Raw genomic sequence first — 20499 nt, forward strand, 5'->3', positions numbered from 1 at the left:
ACTTAATCTATGAAAGGCATTTTTTCTGAGGACTCTTCCCATTGAAGATTTGCTCCACAAGATCCATTTTCACAGAAAAACCGGAGAAAATTAAAAATAAATAAATACAGGAATCATATTTCTAAAGTTAACATTTGCCCTAGACACAAAGTATTACAGTTGAATGTATGATAAACATTTTAAAAAGTAAATAATTCATAAACTTCTGAACTTTATATTAATCACACACCTCATGAAATCTTAGCTTAGCTACATGCCTAAGGAGTATGTCATTATTTTTTTAATTCATAATTTGTTTATGAAAAAAGATGCTGAACAGTTATTTCTTATATGCTATAGATATTGATGGACATAGAAGTTCATTTTGCTTGAACTTAAGAAACAACCTTTTTAATAATTGGGAGAACATAAAAAATAAATAATTAAGGGCATTTGTAGACAGATTGGAATCTAAGGAAAATGCTTTATAGTACATTGCCCAAAACTAAATGCTAATGATCTCTATTTTACTATTTCTTGGCTTTACTTTGTTTTTTGAAATTTATTCTCTAAGTCATGCTCTAAATTTACTATCTTTTATTCCTTTTGAACAAATAATGCTGATTTTGGAAGGTTATTTATGTATGTATATCATCTTCTTCCTTTGTTTTACATGTCAGTCCATGTACAGAGGATCACCGGTTAGTACAAATTTTAGAATTTTTAATTCCTGATTTTTATAGGTAAAAGAGAACATAAGTTTCATGCTATTTGGTAGAAAACTTAAAAGTAAGTGCATCTTCTTAAGCTACTCTTCATGGTTTCTTTTTAGTCAACCTTTAAATGTAAAGAATAACCTTTTTTTTGTTTGAAAATTTTTGTTGATAATTCCTTGCATGATGTTATATATTTTTAAAAATTTTAAATTTAAAAAAGTTTTTGAAATCAGTTTTTTAGTTGTTACATTTTGTGCACCTAACAAATGCACCAGAAAGTTTCACTGAAACCATGTGTGCGTGTGTGTTCACAGCTCACCCCACTTACTCTTGTGTACCACCTCATGACCTCAAACCTTACTGGTGTCTAATAAAGTTCTAATTATTGTGTAATTAAATGGGTTGTAATATTTCTAGTACATTACTAATGCAGTTTTTCTTTTTAAACAGATTAAACTAGTCAACATTAACTCCACTGATATAGCTGATGGCCGACCATCAATAGTTCTTGGATTGGTGTGGACCATTATTCTATATTTCCAGGTATTGTGCTACAGTTTCTTTTTCAGTTGATGTTATATCACAGAAGGAAATGGGAGTAGACATTTTAATAATGTCATCTTTTCTTTAGCTTAGCAGATATGTTACCTTCACTCATAACAGGGTATTTGGTTGCAAGAGAATTTCCTCTTCTCTCTTGAAACCCTCCATTCCAAAATACTCCAATAGAGGTACCCACTCTGAAAAGTAGGTCAATCTCAATGGAGGTGGATATAGGCATAGAAGGAGTTGGGGAATTTTTTTTCTTTTTTTCTATGGGAGTAGTTCTAAGCTCCAGGGGGGCATATTAACCACCATTCCATGCAGAATAATTGTTATAAATATTAGGTTTTATTTTATTAGTGGTATCAGTCAATTTTCCATTTTTACAACAAAATAACTGAGGCTGGGTAACTTATAAAGAAGAATATTTAACTTATACTTTGGGTAACTGAAAGACCAAAAAGTACGGGGCCAGTTCTGATGAGGTCTGGTGGCTGTATCACATCAGGGCAGATGGCATCATGGCTTGTGCCAGAGGGAGAGATCACAGATCACAGGGTGAGGCAGGAAGCCAGAGAGACCAGGAAGTTGCCCGACTAATAGTGCTCTCATGAGAAGTAACCAATGTCCTAGGGCAGCTCCCTAGGCTCAAACTCCTAAAGGCCAGCACCTCCCAAAATTGCTGCACAGAGGACCAGGCTTCCAACATATGAATTTTCAGGTGACAAGCTCAGATCACATCTAAACCAGACATCAGTTCATTCATGCATTCAACAAATATTTGTGACTGTAAGATATAGGGGCACAGTGAGCACAAAGAGGGATAAAATGTCCTCTTGTGCCCTATAAGAGCTCACATTTCAATGTCATTTTTATTGGGAAAAGTATATTCCAAGGAAAGAAAAACCAAAGATGATTCTTATGTTTTTGCTCTCTGTTAACTCGTAAATAGATTGAAGAGTTGACCAGCAACCTGCCACAGCTACAGTCTCTGTCCAGCAGTGCCTCTTCTGTGGACAGCATCGTCAGCTCTGAGACCGCCAGCCCACCAAGCAAGCGCAAGGTGGCCACCAAGATCCAAGGAAATGCCAAGAAAGCTCTATTAAAATGGGTGCAGTACACAGCAGGCAAGTAAGTATCAAGGGTTTGTTTGAATTTGGAACCCTGTGATAATTATCGATTTATCGCTTATTACACCTTCTAATGATTGCAAAATTTGAAAAGATATTTGAATGAATGACTTTTGCTTTAGCTCTTATTTCACTGTCCTTGAACTAAAATGTAAACATAAGCTCATCACCAATACTCCAAGAAAATGCTGTAATAAAATGAATTCTTTCTTCGTTCATGTGATTGGGCCTGATCGATTCAACTGATCATTTTTTTACTTTTGATTAGTGGCCTGAGGGCTAATTCTAATCAGATCATTATTTAGATTCTCTGTTCCTATTAAATAATGTTTTCACAAATAAATTACAAGCTCAAACTTGATTATCTCTTCAAAAGACTCTTGAATTCGATTTAATAATAATGTTAAGAAAGGTCTACATTCTGAAAAACATTGTATTTGTTTCCATTCCCTGAAATTTTCTAGAAATTTTATTTTTTGATTTTTACCCTTTGTTCTTATATCTATAACAAAGATTCCTTTGTCAACTCTTGCTTTATGAGTTGAAATTTAAATTTACATGTACATACATTTTGTTATGATGGTAGATGGAAGATTACTACTCTTCAAAAAAGTACCTTTTCATAGCAATTCCAATGGGATATCTATCCCGTTGATCATAGCAATATTTTGTGGCCTGATGTGGTCACTGTCAAGTTTCTTCACATAAAAGTTGTGCATTTGTTTGATTTTCCTAAATAGCGTGAAATATTAACTAACTTTCTATCTTGCTTTACTTGATTGAATCTAATCTGAATCTATTATCTACTTTGGGAAAACAGTTGTAAATAAGTACTTATTATAAAATACTGAGGTGCTAAAACATAGAGAGTTCTATTTTTAAAAAGTTTGAAGAGCAAAAATAAGGAGAGAAAAATCAAAAATAGATAAGATGTAATTAGTGTTACTGATTTATGTAGGTTTGTTTAGCTTTTAAAGTGTGTTAGTTGTTTTCTAATTTTAGGTATATACTTATGATTTAGTGCAGCCAAAAATATTGTGAAAGCAAATTTGTTTGACTCTTTAGACTCTGTAGTAGAAATTAAGATTAAAAATCTTTCCCATAATATTGGTGCACTATTTGATTATAAACACATTGGACCTTACTAATCTCTATTGTAACTTAACTGGACAGGGAAAAGAAATGTCCTGGGTGGAAAACTGATGACCGCTTGCTGACATTTGTCACAATGCTATTGCATTTACACTTTGTAATAATTCAATGTGCTCTTCTATTGTCCATTGCTCCACACAGCACTAAACTAATCAAAAATAAGTTGATTTTTATTTAATAACCTAGTGGCTTGAGGTTAACTCAAATTTAATGCTGTGGGAGTTATCCTACATCGAATTTAGTTTCATACATACTGTGTTGGGTTTCTAAGATATGCAGAGATATGCTAACAGCGCAAAGTCATTCCTACAACTTATATGTTTGTGACATCAGTTTAAGTTATATTTTCCTTATCTGTATAAATGTCTAATATCATGATCCCAATCAGATCCATTTCTCCGGTAACTGTGTAAACTGTAGAGTTTGGACTCTTTGTCATGAAAATTCTGTAAGGACACATGACGTTTATGCCACCAAATTGTTGATAATTGTTGTGAAGCTTCCTTTTACATGGTCCCTGTGTACACTTTTTAAGCAACTTCTTACCTGACATGGATAGAAGACTTTAGGATCTGTATCCATTTCAATATGTGCATGACAACTTTCCTGAAATTGTTATTATCTTATGGGGGACTCTGTAGTCTGGATCACTCTCACAGGACTCTCACAGCCAATGGGAAGGTGGGAAATGAGAAAATATTTAGAAACACCTGACTGATTGCTAGAGTGTATTCACTATCTTCACACAAAGTTTAAAGAGATTTGAGAAATGAGTCAAAAACTGTGTTGGTAAAACAAAATCATGAAGCCCTTTCTATTTTCTTAGCCAATTTCATGGACTGCTAGTACATATTCTCAGAAATAAAAAGCACTAAGTTAAACCATTTGCATACCTATTATTAACTGTCTAAGAAGAACGATTATGTTTTAACACAGAAATAAATCAGATAAACAAACAAATGAAGATATGAATACCCCAAATCATTCAAAATTACCTGAAGTAAATGTAGAGCTGTTTTAGTCAGCTTTTTCAGTGCTGTGAATAAAGCACCCAACTAGAACAACTGTAGAGGAGGAAAAGTTTATTTGAGGGCTCATCATTTCAGAGGTCTCAGTCCATAAACAGCTGGCTCCATTCCTCAGGGTTCAAGATGATGCCAGACATCATGGTGGAAGAGGTGGTGTAAGGGAAGCAGTTCACATGATGATCAGAGAGCAGAGAGTGAGACTCCACTCTGCCAAATACAAAATATATACCCCAGAGCCACATCCCCAATTCCAACCTTCTTCAACCTCACTCTATCATTTTGGTTGCCACTCAGTTAATCCCTGTGCAGTTATTAATTCACTGATTGGATTAAGACTGTCATGACCCAGTCATTTCTCCTCTGAACCTGCTTACATTGTCTTACATGTGAGCTTTTGGGGAACACCTCACATCCAAACCATAACATAGTAGAGACCAGAATTGCCTGTAAACTGACCACATTTCATCACTTAAGTAATGCACAAGTTTTCCTTGGGTTTATAAGATTCTAAAAGGAGAAGCTTGAACTAAAACCAGAACTTTTGAGAAATATTAACTACTACTTTGATGTAATAAGAAATGGTGTGTATCTTCACATACACACACACACACACACACATATTATACACGTATATTTATTTCAGCAAATGCAAAAGGAAAAATGCACTGAAACATTTTAATGATTCCAAGATAGTAAATATTTAAGAAAACATTTTAAATATTTCTTTTAGAATATCTGAAACAATAAAAAAGTTCAAGGAAACATTAAATAACAAGGTGATTATTTATTAGCTGGTTGTTTATTTGTGCCTTGTTTTATTATGTTAAAAACTAATATGAAGTGGCTTAAAGAGTCAGGAATATTTATAAATGAGAAAATGTGAGCAAGGAAAAATATAGGTAGAAAAGTAAGATGAAGAGGAAATATACAAATGAAAAGATAACAAGGACAAACTTTTCAACCTGTATGGATATTAGATGTCTGCTCAAAGAATTTGTATCCATACTGCCAGAGACACAAACTCTAGAAGAACCAAGAGCAGATTCAGGATTATAATTACTAAAGTTTTGGACACAGTTTTTAAAAAATATTTATTTGTAAAGCCAATGATTAGTTCCAGTGATGCTATTTTCAGCACATGATATTTTATGTGAACTGAATGCACTTTAGTAAAATGTGATTTAGAGTAAATATAAAGTGTCCTGAGATAAATTTAAGGGAACTTAGCAATTTATTAATGAGTATGGTATAGTATTTTTTTATGAAAATTTTGAGAATTTGGTAAAAACTCAGTGATGTTTTTGTTTTATTTAGGAACAACTATAAAGTGAATGACTAATTTTTTAAAAAGAATCTGTCATATGACTTTATCCATGAATATTCCCTAACCAAGTAGTCGCATCTATAGGTTCTACATTTAATCATGGGGTCTCACTGATGTTCACAATCATCTTTGCAACTCTTTTTTGGAACTCCCTTTATAATTGAGAAATTGTATGTAGAAAAATCTCTCATGATTTTGCCTCATTTTTATTTATAATCATAAAGTATTATTACCAGCTTGAACTGCTTTCCTAGTTGTAACTGGCTTTGAACTTATCAAATCCATCACCAAAGAACAAAGATTTGTCTACAGAGCATTGCTTTCAAGATAATCCCAAAAAGAAAATTTTAAAGCAATTTGATTGGTGGGGCAATGAAGTAATCATCTAGAATTGTGTCAATTGTGGCTCTTTTGTGACTACTTTGTGTATCTGATCACATCCTTTTGCTTTTGTATGCTCTGGTGTATTGGATATGATGTAGCCACATCATCTTAGTCTGTTAGAACCTTGGCCTATATGACGTACTGTTGTTTATCATTAAAAATGTGTTGGATAGAATTTCTTAAAAAGCACACACTGGTTAATTCTTGTCACTTTTGGTGTTTTTATCACTTTCTCTTTTTAAAATATTGTCACACATTTTCCTCTAAATGTATTTCCCTTTCAAAAATAAGTGTGAATTATGATTCAAATGGGCCATCTCAATTACTGAAAAAAAATCTCATAAAAACTATAAATTTTATTATCTTCTAAAATATTTTTTTTGCTTAATTCCCCCCCAAAGGGAAAAAAATCATTTAACTGATATAGTGCATCATTGGCAGTGAGCATTGGGTTTTGCATAAGATCTTAAAGAAATTACTTGTGTCTATTCAGCATGTGACACTGTTTCTGTGTTTACCACACTAAGGCAGATCGGAATAGAAGTGAAAGATTTTGGGAGAAGTTGGAGAAGTGGAGTTGCCTTCCATTCCGTTATCCATGCCATCCGACCTGAGTTGGTGGACTTAGAGAAGGTGAAAGGCAGATCTAACAGAGAAAATCTGGAGGATGCTTTCACTATTGCTGAAACACAACTGGGCATTCCAAGACTGCTGGACCCTGAAGGTATGTTGAATAATTAATGAATGTTGCATACCTCACTGTAGGCTATTTGTATGTATTAAACCCACAAATTGCATGACTCCTAAGGCTCTTTACAAGACAGAAAGCTGGAGAAAAGCAGCAAGAAATACTATCTTTCTGCAATAATTTTCTTCTGGATAAACATTTGCCACTGTATTTGGAAACAGAATATGGAACCATTGCTCCAAACAGCTCTTTGATATGGTGTAACAGCCACGTAAACTGAGCTTACTCAACACACCAAAGGGTGAAATGAAGGTGTTGGAAGTGTATGCAGGGGCAAAAAGTTACTCTAAAACCCAGAAGAAATAGATCATTACTTATCTAAGACCATATATTCAAAATGTCAGTCATTAGATACTTAGAAATGAAGGCATTCATCCAATGTTTTGGCAAAAGTAGCAGACTATCCAAACGGTTGACTACTATTTTCCATTCCAATTCTTTTGCATAATTTTTGTAAGATTGTGAATTTTAAGACTTTTTAAAAATGAATTTAACTTTTGTAAGTATTCAAAAGACAGTTATGCTAAAACTGTAATAAAGTAGTAAATTGTTTTCATATTGAAGTAAAAGTATCAAAATGAATTTTCCAAATGTCATACATAATTCTCTATTTGTGTTGGAAATTGTGGAAATTCCCATTAATGAATGTGTAAGTGTAATACACGGTGAAAAACAAGTTTTTCTAAAAGATTAGCTTTCAGAATGAATTCTCACAGCCCTAAAGCAAAGATGATGCCCTGGCATTTCCAAAAAAAAAAAAGAAATAGAGACCTGAGTGGGTTTCATCTGAGATGAGAGGCCCCATGGAGATCCCTTGCCACCTTAGGATGCTGATTTGGGGCCCCACATTCACTCAAATCATTAAGGAATTTCCATCTGTTTCCATACAAGAATGCCAAAGGGGAAACTACTATGCACACATCACAGCCATCAGCTGCAAGAGAGCTGAATCTCTTCATAGTATAGGATGAGAGTATAAAGCATTCTTTGATGTCCACTAGAATAGAAGGTCTTAATACTTCTACTAATTCTCAGAAACTGAGGTTGCTCAAATGCAAGGTTATCCCAGATAGAAGTGATCTTGTGTTTTCCTAAAGAATTTTCCTCTTCAAAAGTAATTTAGCCAACTTTTAGACATACAGAATAAATAGACTAATACCTATTGTAAAAGTTATTTTATAAGTTAGGCATATATATATTTAATGGCACATACTATATTAAATCATGTATTAAATTTTGCTTTTCTTTCCATGTTTCCACTTCATGAAATAGTTTTATTCCTTCTTCACATACCTCTTTAGTATTAGTAAAGAGTGTCAGTATCAAGTATGACTGATCTTGTCACTTCTAAAATCACTTTTAAGTCATCTAAGAAATTCCAGGATCTTTGGTTTTTTTTAGAATCCTACATTGATTGTCCCTAGAAATTACATCACAAATTAAAAGAAATATTCATCAATTGTTGTGGGTTTTAGGTTTGTTTGGTTTGGTTTTGGCTGTATAAATTGTTCTTCAAAATGTCATCGCAGTTATTGACTTTTAAATGGGTATTTTAAAGATTTGTTTATAACATTTGGTACATTTTATTTATTCAGTCTTTTCCCCACATACAGTTACTGAATCTGCCAAAATTCTGGTGCCTTATTTATACCAATTTTATAGAGCAAATATCTGTAGATTTGAAACCACATGATTGAGATTTTTTCAGGCTGTGTCTCCCTCAAAAAGTACTTGATTATTCAAACTATTATAATTTATTATTTTTATTTTTTAATTGCTTTTATTTTTTAAATACATGACAGAAGAATGCATCATAATTCTTATTGCACATATAGAACACAATTTTTTATATCTCTGTTTGTATATAAAGTATGTTCACATCAATTCGTGTCTTCGTACATGTACTTTGGATAAGGATGTCCACCACATTTGACCATCATTGCTAACCCCCTGCCTCCTCCCTTACCCTCCCACCCATCTGCCCTATCTAGAGTTCATCTGTTCCTCCCATGCAACTATGGGAGGATATAAGTCACCTTATGAGTTAGTCACCTTATATCAGAGAAAACATTCACCATTTGTTTTTTTGGGATTGGCTAACTTCACTTAGCATTGTCTTCTCCAAATGCATCCATTTACCTGCAAGTGCCATGATTTTATTCTCTTTTATTGCTGAGTAATAAAAATATTATAATTTATTTTTAAAGGAAGAAATAAAATTGTCTTTGTTCACAGATGACACAAATGTCTAGATACAAAATTTTAGACCAAGATTGCAAGATAGAAGGTTAATATACAAAAGTGTATTTCTTTCCTATATACCAGCAATAACTACTTGGAATATGAAACTTAAAACACAATACCATTTATATTACAATGAGGGTAAAAAGTGTAAGTGCAAATTAAAAAAAATATATACAAGATTTCATAAGGAAAACTACAGTGCAAATGAAGAAGGTAAAAAAGATCCAAAGAATGAGGAGATATTTCATATTCCATATTCATGAACAGGAAGACTCAATTTTAAGATGTCAGTTCTTTTCAATTATTTATTTATTTATTGTAACAAAAACTAAAAGTTTCAGCTTAATAGAAGTATATATGGCAGAGTGGTAGACCAGAGGACGTAAAGAGGTTGAGGTGGTGTGGGGGCTGTTGATAGCAAAGATTTCCTGAGGATTAGTCAGGAAAAGGGCAAGGTCACCACATAGCAGGAAGAATGAATTGATGAAAGAAATAACATTTCAAGTGAAAGGCAAAGGACAAAGGAAATACATGAAACAGATGGGGAAAATAGTCAGATATTTAAGAGTTAATCATGATTTTCAGATTTTATGAGAAGAAAATTACTAATATACAAAGATTCCAAATTTTTTCTCTGTAAGCCTTCCAAGGAAGTCCTGCCTTGCTGTTCTAGTTGTGGGACTACTATTTTTATTTGTTCTTTTTAGATATACATGACAGTAGAGTGTATTTTGGCATATTGTATATACATGGAGTATAACTTATTCTAATTGGGTTCCCATTCTTGTGGTTGTACATGATGTGGCATTTCATTGATCATGCGATCACATATGAATGTAGGAAAGGATGTCCAATTCATTCTACTATCTTTTCCATTCCCATCTCTTCTCCCTTCCCTTCACTCCCTTTATTCACCTTTATCTAATCTAAAGAACTTCTATTCTCACCACACATAACACTTATTGTGCCTTAACATTCACATATCAGAAAGAAAATTTGGCCTTTGGTTTGGGGAGACTGGTTTATTTTATTTAAAACAATAGTCTCCAGTCCCATCCATTTACTGGCAAATGCCATAATTTCACTCTTCTTTATGGATGAGTAATATTTTATTGTGTGTATATACCACATTTTCTTTATCCATTTATCTTTTGAAGTCATGAAATTCATTTGGGAAAATAAGAGGCCCAGAATAGCCACAACTATTCTTAGTGAGAAAAGTGAAGCAAGAGGCATCACAATACCAGAACTTAAATTATACTACAGAGCTATAGTAACAAAAACAGCATGGCATTGGGACATAAAAAGATATGAAGCCCAATGGTACTGAATAGAAACACAGAGACAAATATATATATATATATATATATATATATATATATATATATATACATACATACATACATTTATCTCATACTAGACAAAGACACCATAAACATACATTGGAGAAAAGATAGTTTTCCAACAAATGGTGCTGGGAAACTGAAAATACATATGTAGTAGAATGAAATTTAACCCCTATCCCCTATCTCCTACCCTGCACAAAACTCAAAGTAGACCAAGGACTTAGGCATTAGACCAGTGCCAACTATAAGAAAAGAAGGCCCAACTCTTCATCATGTCAGCTTAGGAACCAATTTCCTCAACAAGCCTCCTAAACTGCAAGAAGTAAAATCAAGAATCAATAAATGGGATGGTATCAAACTAAAAAGCTTCTTCACAGCAAAGAAAATAATCAAGAACATGCACACAGAGGCTACAGAATGGGAGAAAATCTTTGCCACCTGCACCTCAGATAGAGCATTAATCTCCAAGATAGATAAAGAACTCAAAAAACTTAACACCAAAAAATCAAATGCTCCAATCGATAAATGAGTTAAGAAACTGAACAGATACTTCACAGAATAAGAAATAGGATCAATCAACAAATAAGTGAAGAAATGTACAACATCTCTAGCAATTAGAGAAATGCAAATTAAACCTACACTGCGATTTCATCTTACTCCAGTCAAAATGGCAATTATCAAGAATACAAGTAACAGTAAATATTGGTGAGGATATAAGGGTAAAAGCACACTCAAACATTGCTGGTGGGATTGCAAATAGGTGCAACCATTCTGGAAAGAAGTATGGAGATTCTTCAGAAAACTTGAAATGGAACCACCATTTGACCCAATTATCCAGCTCCTTGGTATGTACAAATGACTTAAAATCAGCACATCACAGTGACACAGCCACGTCAATGTTTATAGCATCTCAATTCATAACAGCAAAGTATAGTAATTTAGAAAGAATGCCTCATAGTGAAAGGACCAAGAAATTAGATATATGACACGTCCCGTTCTTCTCAAGCAAAGTTTAAGGGGGCAGGGAAGTTGTCTGTATTTGTCCATATATAATGGTCTACAAGCTGTCATTTAACATCACATCTGCAAACATTTTTATATGCCCTGCTCTCTCTAATTCTAAACTTTACATATTATTTGTATTTTATTAGCCAGACAGAATGTCTGAATAACCATATAGAATCTTTGATCTCTGCTAAATTATTGATGAGACTTTATAAATGGGACATCTATTACTTTTATTAAAAGCTGTTTGTTAAAACACACCATCTTGAGTTATAAAATTCTTAGCATGTTTTATTCAGACTAAATTGGTTTCCTTTCTTCCCCCAAATTTCTTAATAATGATTCTATTTTCTTTCTGCATTTAGGTCAGTTTTCTTGATATAATAGCTAGATTTTAAAACTTGCATTATTAAACTCCAATGAATGCTAATTAATTTGTTCACATTTGATCTTGATTTTTCCAGATGTTGATGTGGATAAGCCAGATGAGAAGTCCATTATGACTTATGTGGCCCAGTTTCTGAAACATTATCCTGACGTCCACAATGCAGGCAGTGATGGGCTAGAAAACGATGTGAGTATCTGTTCCAAGTATTGCTGGTGTGCTCAGTGACAGTGGCTCAGGTTTGCATGGCTACTGTTTTCAAAAAGTTAAATTGGAATGCATTTTAATATGAGACCAATTGAGTAAGGAATAGATATCACCAAATGAAAAGGCAATTAGAGGAAAAGGTTTTGCTGGTTTGTATGTTGCTTATTAGAGCATTTCTAATAAGTGCTAGATTTGCAATGCTGATGAATTAAACTGAGGAAAGCAGTGTTGGGAACTCAGTTTTAGTAATTTGAGAATTGAAATAATTTTATGTCTATCACATTTGTACACATAGTTCTTGAGTCTCCTCATTCTGTCTGATCTGATGAAATCTAATTTTGACTTATAGATTCAATGTTATCTATTTACAGCAAGCATATGGAAGTAGGGCATAATTTTAAAAGTTGTAATCATTTGCTGTGGTTAGACTTTTCAGCTTTCAATAGTTTAAGTAAAATTTATATTTTTCTTACTGATCAAATCATATATGTTCAGCATCATAATTATTTTACATAAATTTGGGGAAAAAAGGAAAATTACCTTTATTTGACTTTCTAGATAGAACCTATGCTAGGAAAACATTAACATGTCAGTGTTAATTCTCAACATTTTTCTTTGTCTATGTAGATTCATGATATTTTAAGAAAAATAGAATAATAATATCCATTCAATTTTAAACTTATTTTTCCATGAACGTTATGAAGAATTATGCAAGTCATCATGTGTATGATTGCCCATGAATGGGAATGTAATGCAAAAATCCTCAGAGATGAAACATGCAAACTCCTGACACAAGCTGTCAGTATTTAGCCAAGTTTATCTGCTGGAAATTGTTAACTTCTCAATATCATAGATAACACTTTTATGAACAGTCTTTTTTTATTTTAAACAATTTATTCTAATTAGTTATACATGATATGAACAGTCTTAAAGCTCTGTTGTAAGATTTGTTCTTAGAAGTAGAATTCCTAGTCTAAACAAAATACACATTTTAATTCTTTTTAAAATGTTTTTTGAATTTCCGTGTTGAAAGTTTGCCCCATATTGCTCTCTATGCAGGAAAGCAAACTACTTATTCTTCCAGTCTATAACAACTATGGTAATGGCCATTCTCCTAATAGTTCTGAAATCACACTCTATTCCTTTTAAATTATAAAGGGCTTGATTTATAGCTGAATTTATAATGAATCATAAAGCAAAATGACTGCAGGGAAAATAGCAAAAGGAATTTTCAAGATGTACCTCTCTGTATTGCCCTGATCTCAGATAGACTTTGGAAGCAGTTTGAGATCATGATGAAAGACAATAAGAAAAACAAAACTTAAAATATGTTTCCTAAAACCTCAGAAACAGGTCTAACAAAGGAAAGGTCAGGGACGTATAAGGCCATATTGTCAAGTGGAAACAACTATTATACTAATAGAAATCAGTGGCTTCATGAAAGAATTAAAATACAGGTAACTGGTGTTTCCTATGCCTCCTAGTTGAAGTTACTATGGTTTGGGATAGAGGCGTGCTGGTGCCTTAAATCTATAGTTTTAGAAAATGTTTCTTGTGTCTTGCCAGGATTCAGGCACAGGCACTGACTACCAGAGTAACTTATCCATAGTTAGTAAAGCAAACATTTCAGAGAAGTACACGAAAGGCTAAAGCAAAGACTGTGTATGCCAGCATTTTGAAGTCATTTGGGGATTTCAGAGTTTTGGCCATATAATTGGACATGGATGTTGCTGGATGAATACGAAACTATAAGAAAACATATTAGACTCACCTCATCCAGCACAGAGTAAATCAGATTTCTATCTGATTTTTATATCTAAAGTTCTTGTATTACTCAGGTGGATTTACATCTGATTTGTTTTCTGAGTTTTTTTCTGTTTTAATTTCTTTGACATTTGTCATCTCAGATAAGTACATTTTATGATTGAAAACATCTGAGAAACACAAGTAGTTGCTTTAGTGATTGCCTGTGAATAGGAATGTAATGCAAAAATCCTCAGAGAGATGAAACATGCAAACTCCTGACACAACACAAGCTGTCAGTACACTTCATTAGAGTCTTATTGTTAGGAGTTTAAGTTCATTATCTAGAAAATAAGTTTTGATCCTTTAAAAAAAAAATCCCTTCCAACTTGTTCCTGAAGAGAGAATCCACATGGCTTCTGTGTGTGTGTTTGTGTGTGTGTGTGTGTGTGTGTGTGTGTGTGGTGCTGGGGATTGAACCCAAGGACTTGAGCATGTAAGGCAAGCACTCTACCAACTGAGCTATATCCCCATCTTCTCTACATGTCTTCTTTAGAGTTATTCAAAAAATCAGATTTTAAGCTTTGTCTTTTTGTGTGGTATTTGTAATGTTGGACATAAGCTTCTAAAACTGAATATTCTGAACAATTTTTTAAAATATTCTTAATGATGCAGAGCTTATGTATGTTAATGTTGTTAATGGTCCCTTAATTGTATTTAGTGAACTTGTAAGATTTTTATAGACCGTGTATATTAGAGTGGCTAATATCATCTCCTCAAAATACTCAATATCTGCCTACTCAGGACTTAGAGAATCTCTTAGTACACTTTGAGAATCTTGGCATCAAGATACCTACCAGCATTCCAGATTTTTGTGTGCATTTGATTTCTGCATCATCTTTTATGAGTCTGTTTGCATCAGTTATTTTGTGGCTGCTATTTTAACTGTAATTTTCTACCTGGAAGTAGGCATTGTTGTGCCCTACTTCAACCAGTAAAACTTACGAAGAAGCTTTTGAGATATTGCTTCAGGAATTAGTACTTTGTCATAAGTAAATGAAACAGGGCTGCTGGCTTATCTTCTGGCCCAGTGAACTCTCATTTATTTTTTGCCATCCATTGTTCCATTGCAGCAGATACTACTGATGACTCTTAGAAGCAAACCACAGTCAACCATGAGAAAGACACAGAAACGTGTGTGCTGCTGGTGTATCTATAGGGAGAATAGGAGTCCGTGTACCTCTTACTTACCTAGTTCTCCTAAAGTGTTTTAATGTTGTTTCAAAACACATTGTGAACTGTATGTGTTGCCCCACATAGCCATTTCAAGGTTTTTTTAATGCCATTTGCCACCAAATAACTACATTGACTTATTGGAAATTATAGAAAAAAGTCCTGAAGTAATTATACCCTTAAAATTATCAGCTATTAATCTATAGAAAAGATGCTTCTTCAGTGATTTTATTCTTGTTTCCTGTATAATTTTTATTCCTAATTTATAGTATGTTTCTATGTATTATTTTTTTCATATTGTTAGGAAATACTTCCAGTTTTCCCATCTTTTGCAATTTCTATCCAAAGTTTTAAGGTAAGATTCAAGTAACCTTGAATGAGTGACCTATTTTAAATATTCTACATTCTGTAGCTTGTTAGCCATTCCTTTGCATGTGTTGCCCTTATGTATACATTTCTTTTACTACCTTGGTCAATGTTAGTTCTCTTTCTTTCTAATAGAACAAATAACATGCATATGTTATTAAATATTAGCGACAGTCTAAATCACTCCCATGGACTTTTCCACTAATCTTCAATTATGAGACCACATCGATTAACTTCTTTTTAACACTTAACAGCACTAATAAAAAGAATTATATTAGCTATGTTATTATAATATTAAGTAGGGAATAATCGAAAAAGGTGAGTATCACTTCATTTGTCAGCCTGAGATTCCCCACATCTCTTCTTGCTCAGTAGTGAATTACATAGTTTAATAAAGGACATAATAGGTGCTAAAAATATTTGTGGACTGAATCACTTTAAATTCTTGCTTACACCTAAATTATTGAGTATTTATTCTACACATTAACTTTTTCAGATTTTAAAAAATATTTTACTTGGGCCTGGGGTTAAACATCTAAGAGTACAGAAGACTTTATGCAAACATTGGAGTAGAAAATCAGAAGTACCAATTTCATGTCAAATATTAAATTAATTTTATTTTATGCTTCATGAAGCATAAGTTTGTGTTATTTTTGTGCTTATTTGAGAGGTAGTGGGGAGAGAAACAGAGGGTAGTGGAGAGAATGGTAACAGTTTAGCTCTTGGAACTTAGGTGATCTTTTGTGGCCAAATAGACCCCAGGTCTTTTGAATGCATGTGAAACTTACCAGTTGAGGAGAAGGCAGTAGACTAATGATTTCTGGGACTCTAAATATTGTTTTGGACTTCATTTCCCTCTTAGAAAAGAGAATGTTGAATGTATAAATAGCGACATCTCTCTTACCTTTTGCAATTTGCTTGATAACTTTCCTACCACCAGAAAGTCATTTGCTGAATGGACTGTAATAAGTTATTTTAAGGACATAATCCTCCAATGACTGTGTGAAGTAATTTCAATTAGTAACAAACATCTGTGCTTGGGGCCAGTTCCAAGTGTATTTTAGATGCAGAGCCTAATAAAAGCCTGACAGTGAAGTTGCACACTCACATCCTCAGGTTCAGGTGTAGTAAGTGCTCCCATTGACCTTTGGTACTTGGGAGATAGACCAAGAGCATTTATTTGTTCCTCTGAGCTCATTATAATGCATTATCAGTACTTTCCTAGGCACACAAAAAAAAATCCTATAATAAGACATGGACTCTAATTTTTTTCACCTCATCATTCAAAAGAGCCATCATGGGAAGAGCCAAACTTTGCAGTGTCTGGGTCTAGTCTCATTTCTTTCTCTTAGTAACTATGATATCAATTAATCATTATTATATAACCATATGTTGCATGGTACTGAGGACCAGACACTGTTAGGCACTGGAGATAAAATCATAGCTGATGGGTTTGTAATTTGGGGGATAAAGAAATAATTAAGGAGACAAACACAATGGCATGTATTTGGGTGCTGCACAGGATCCAGGATAATAGGGAAGTGTTCTCAGTATGTGGTTCCTAAAGCAGCATATCAAAGTTCACCTGAAAACTTGTTAGAGATGCAAATTCTCTTGGATCTTGCTCAGATCTACTGAGCCAGAAAACCTGTTTATGTGTCCAGTCCAGCCATCAGGGTTATCACACCTCACGATTATGTAGTGCCTCCTAAAGTTTGAGAACCATTAGTGTAGAATAGAGACCTCCTGTCCCCAAGAGGCAAGACTTTTTCTGAGTCAGGAAAAACACTCCAGAGAATGTCCAGGGAGAACTGGGAAGACATGTGCTCAGGCAGAAGACAGCTACCACTGTAAGACCAGAAAGTGAGACAAGTTAAGGATCACGTCAACATTGTTTGCCAGTCTCTGTCCTTGGGTGTCTAACATAGATAACCTCCAGTTGTCTCCAAACTATAAGAAGGATTGTGGTAATTTTTCAGATGATGATGCAACATCAGGGAAAGTAAAAAATAAAGAAAGATGTGCCAAGGTCACAGAGCTGATGCATTGCCAAATCAGATGCCAGTTTTGCCTGCCTGTATAGAGCCTGTAGACAGTTATTTTAAGGACAATCCTCCAATGACATTTGACCTCTCCATGAGGAAAATCATGTTACCTGTGTCATAGGACTGAGAGCAGCAAGTGAGATCCTATAGTTAAAAGCCATTTGCAAGTGCCAAAAATCACACTAAATGTTCATTATCGCTTTGGCATTCTTATAGGTTATGAAATTAGATGATAAAATTAAATGATGAAAAATTAGAATGTTTTTCCTAAATCAGTGCTATAATGCCTCCTATTATTATTTGTGTAACCAAACGTATAAATTAAGCTGGATGTATTTTTTCAGCAGATAACTTGGTAACTCTCTTATGGGAACTATGCAGCATGGATCTAGGAATATTTTATTAAACAAGATAAATATGTTTTATATCTACTTGGAGCTTATGTTATATTGAATATAGGCAATTTATCCAACATTATTCTAATTGCCACTCCTTGAATTTGGTCAAAGTTAATCCTACCCAGAATAGTCCACTGGGTAACCAACAGCTTGGTTTGGGAGGTAATCCATGGGCCTATGTTTTCACTCCAACTATTGTTCTTTCTGATTAATTTTGGATGTAGGACCTTCTCTTTGGATCACATTTTCTTTGATAGCTTAGTGTTACTTGAGGGGAAAAAATAGAGTTGGATAATTTTGGTACTACCAAGATAATTAAAATATTTTTCCAGAATTAATTTTGCTTCTTACACTTTGGAAGGAGTGGGAGCAAGGAGACAGAAAAATTTTCAAAGACAATTGGGATGTATTACATATTAAGTCTTATTGGTAATTGAATAAATACACAGTTAGTAATAAAATTGCAATGTTTTCTGGTTTTCAGAGAGAAGACAGACTAATTTTGAAGGAAATGAAAGTTTGGATAGAACAATTTGAAAGAGATTTGACAAGGGCACAGATGACAGAATCGAATTTGCAGGATAAGTATCAGGTATGATATAGAAAAGAGATTTCAATTTTTAAAAAAATCTTTCATGGATATGTCATTTGATCTAATAATAATGTCTCAAGTTATATTGAGAAAATACAATTAGGAAATAATGTGCACATAAAATAAATTTGTACATAATATAATAATTATATTTCTATCTGTTTAGGTAGCTTTAAGTTGAGTTGTGTCCACACTCCATATGAAGCTCTGAGGTGTCATCGCTTGCTAGACACAGAGTCTTAGAGGTGGCCCAGAAAAGTACCTCGGAGTCATTGTTTTTGTAAAACTCATGGTTTTACAGATGTCACATAACATGAAAGTCCACCAAAAAGAAATGAATAAATAAGTGACTTGAGTCAAATGAAAATTACACTAAGATAGGCTGAATTTAATAAGGGATTGCAACATGAATATTTGGAGTGGGTTCATTAAGGCAATCAATTTCAACACTAGTTCAACACTATTGCACTCCACTTGAGGTCAGAGTTGTTGTTTCACCCAGTCTCATTACACTGTCATTAATTGGACTTCTGCTTCCAATTTTCACTTCCAAGACACAAAGTCTGTAGCAGGTTTTTCCCATTAAAAAGTTGTGATTTATTCTATGCAGCATTGTCATTTTCCTTCTATTTAAAATACCACTTCATTTTAGTGGAAAAACTAATTTGATGTATTTTGGATTATATTCTACAGTATGTTCTACTCTATATTTTAGTCATTTTGGCTGCATCAAAGGGTACAATGATATGATAGGCTCAACATGTCATACAAAAGATTAATCTATGATGTTAGTATGTCATTTCAAGTAAATATGCACAAATTTAAATGGATTATAGTATTATTATTCTATTTATTGAACTTGGCAAAATGATAAATATGTGCTTATTATCCATGTACTATTTGGCTTTGAAACTCAATGTAATCTTTTAAAACGATAAAATTTGGGGGCATGAGCTCCCCTAAGAAGTGTTTGAGTTAATATGTTGAGAAAAACAGACTGAATATACTTACTGAATCCATTAGTGAGTTTAATTTGAGCATAAAATATAAAAAAATTCAAGTTACAAAGTACCTGTTGTACAGATATGATTTTGTGAGAGGAAAACAGTTGCTAAGAAAAATATAAAATACAAAAAAGCAGCACTTCTTTTGAGCCACAAATGATTGCTACGTGTTTAAAAATGGATAGTGACCATCTGAAATCTGTATACCAGGGAAATTTTCTTACATATCTGTATTATATAATCAGCACTTTCTTTCTATTTCAAGATCAATAAATACTATATTTTCCATACATATGCTTTCATAGATTTTGTTCATTTGTTTTGGCATTTTGTGGTGCTTGGGATCAAACCCACCGAACTATACTCCCCAAAATGCTTTGTTATTATTTAAATTACATTAAGTTACAGAGAATGGAAGATGAAACTTGTAGTGAAATTTTTATTCACCATCTCCCCCCAGTGATCTACGTGTGAATTTGCACGTTTGTTTATAATTTTGAAGTTTTTTAAAGATGTGTCATCTACTAGACTCTCTAGGGCCTTTCTTCTGCTCTGTAACATAATTGCACATTTTAATGGCATATTCAATTCATAATTTGGATTTAGAGTCACACTTTGGGGTATGATGGTTTAGTGTAAAATGTAGAAATTTGAAGACTTTTTATGTTAATATATGGGTAAGCTTACATATTATAAGTTCACTTTAATCATTCTGTGATATATCTGATAATACCATAATATGAAAGAATTATTATGTAAATGAGATCCCCTAAAATAGATCTACTAATCCAGGCTTGTTTGAACTCAAATTTATATATCTTTAATTCACTGATATTTTCATATATACAATTTTTTCTTGTAAATTGTTTTGCACCTTGGAATAAAACACTGGTCTTCTTGATTATTAGCAATGATTTATATTCCTGT

At 33.3% G+C, this 20499-nt stretch overlaps 1 protein-coding gene across 10 annotated transcripts in view; it reads left to right on the plus strand.

Annotated features, from left to right (window-relative positions):
* Window positions 1-20499, plus strand: part of Syne1 (spectrin repeat containing nuclear envelope protein 1) — a 436344-nt gene that overhangs the window by 107411 nt on the left and 308434 nt on the right. For 8 of the 10 annotated variants that reach the window (XM_071612898.1, XM_071612903.1, XM_071612905.1 and 5 more), the window contains exons 6-11: window positions 1146-1238; window positions 2191-2369; window positions 6784-6980; window positions 12064-12173; window positions 15472-15522; window positions 18461-18568. In XM_071612898.1, coding sequence (XP_071468999.1) covers window positions 1146-1238; window positions 2191-2369; window positions 6784-6980; window positions 12064-12173; window positions 15472-15522; window positions 18461-18568 — 738 coding nt within the window. The remainder of the gene's footprint in view (window positions 1-1145; window positions 1239-2190; window positions 2370-6783; window positions 6981-12063; window positions 12174-15471; window positions 15523-18460; window positions 18569-20499) is intronic. The other 2 variants (XM_071612901.1, XM_071612902.1) reach the window with 1 other exon arrangement.

This window comes from Marmota flaviventris, chromosome 6 (assembly GCF_047511675.1).
Source record: "Marmota flaviventris isolate mMarFla1 chromosome 6, mMarFla1.hap1, whole genome shotgun sequence".
Taxonomy (NCBI): Eukaryota; Metazoa; Chordata; class Mammalia; order Rodentia; family Sciuridae; genus Marmota; species Marmota flaviventris.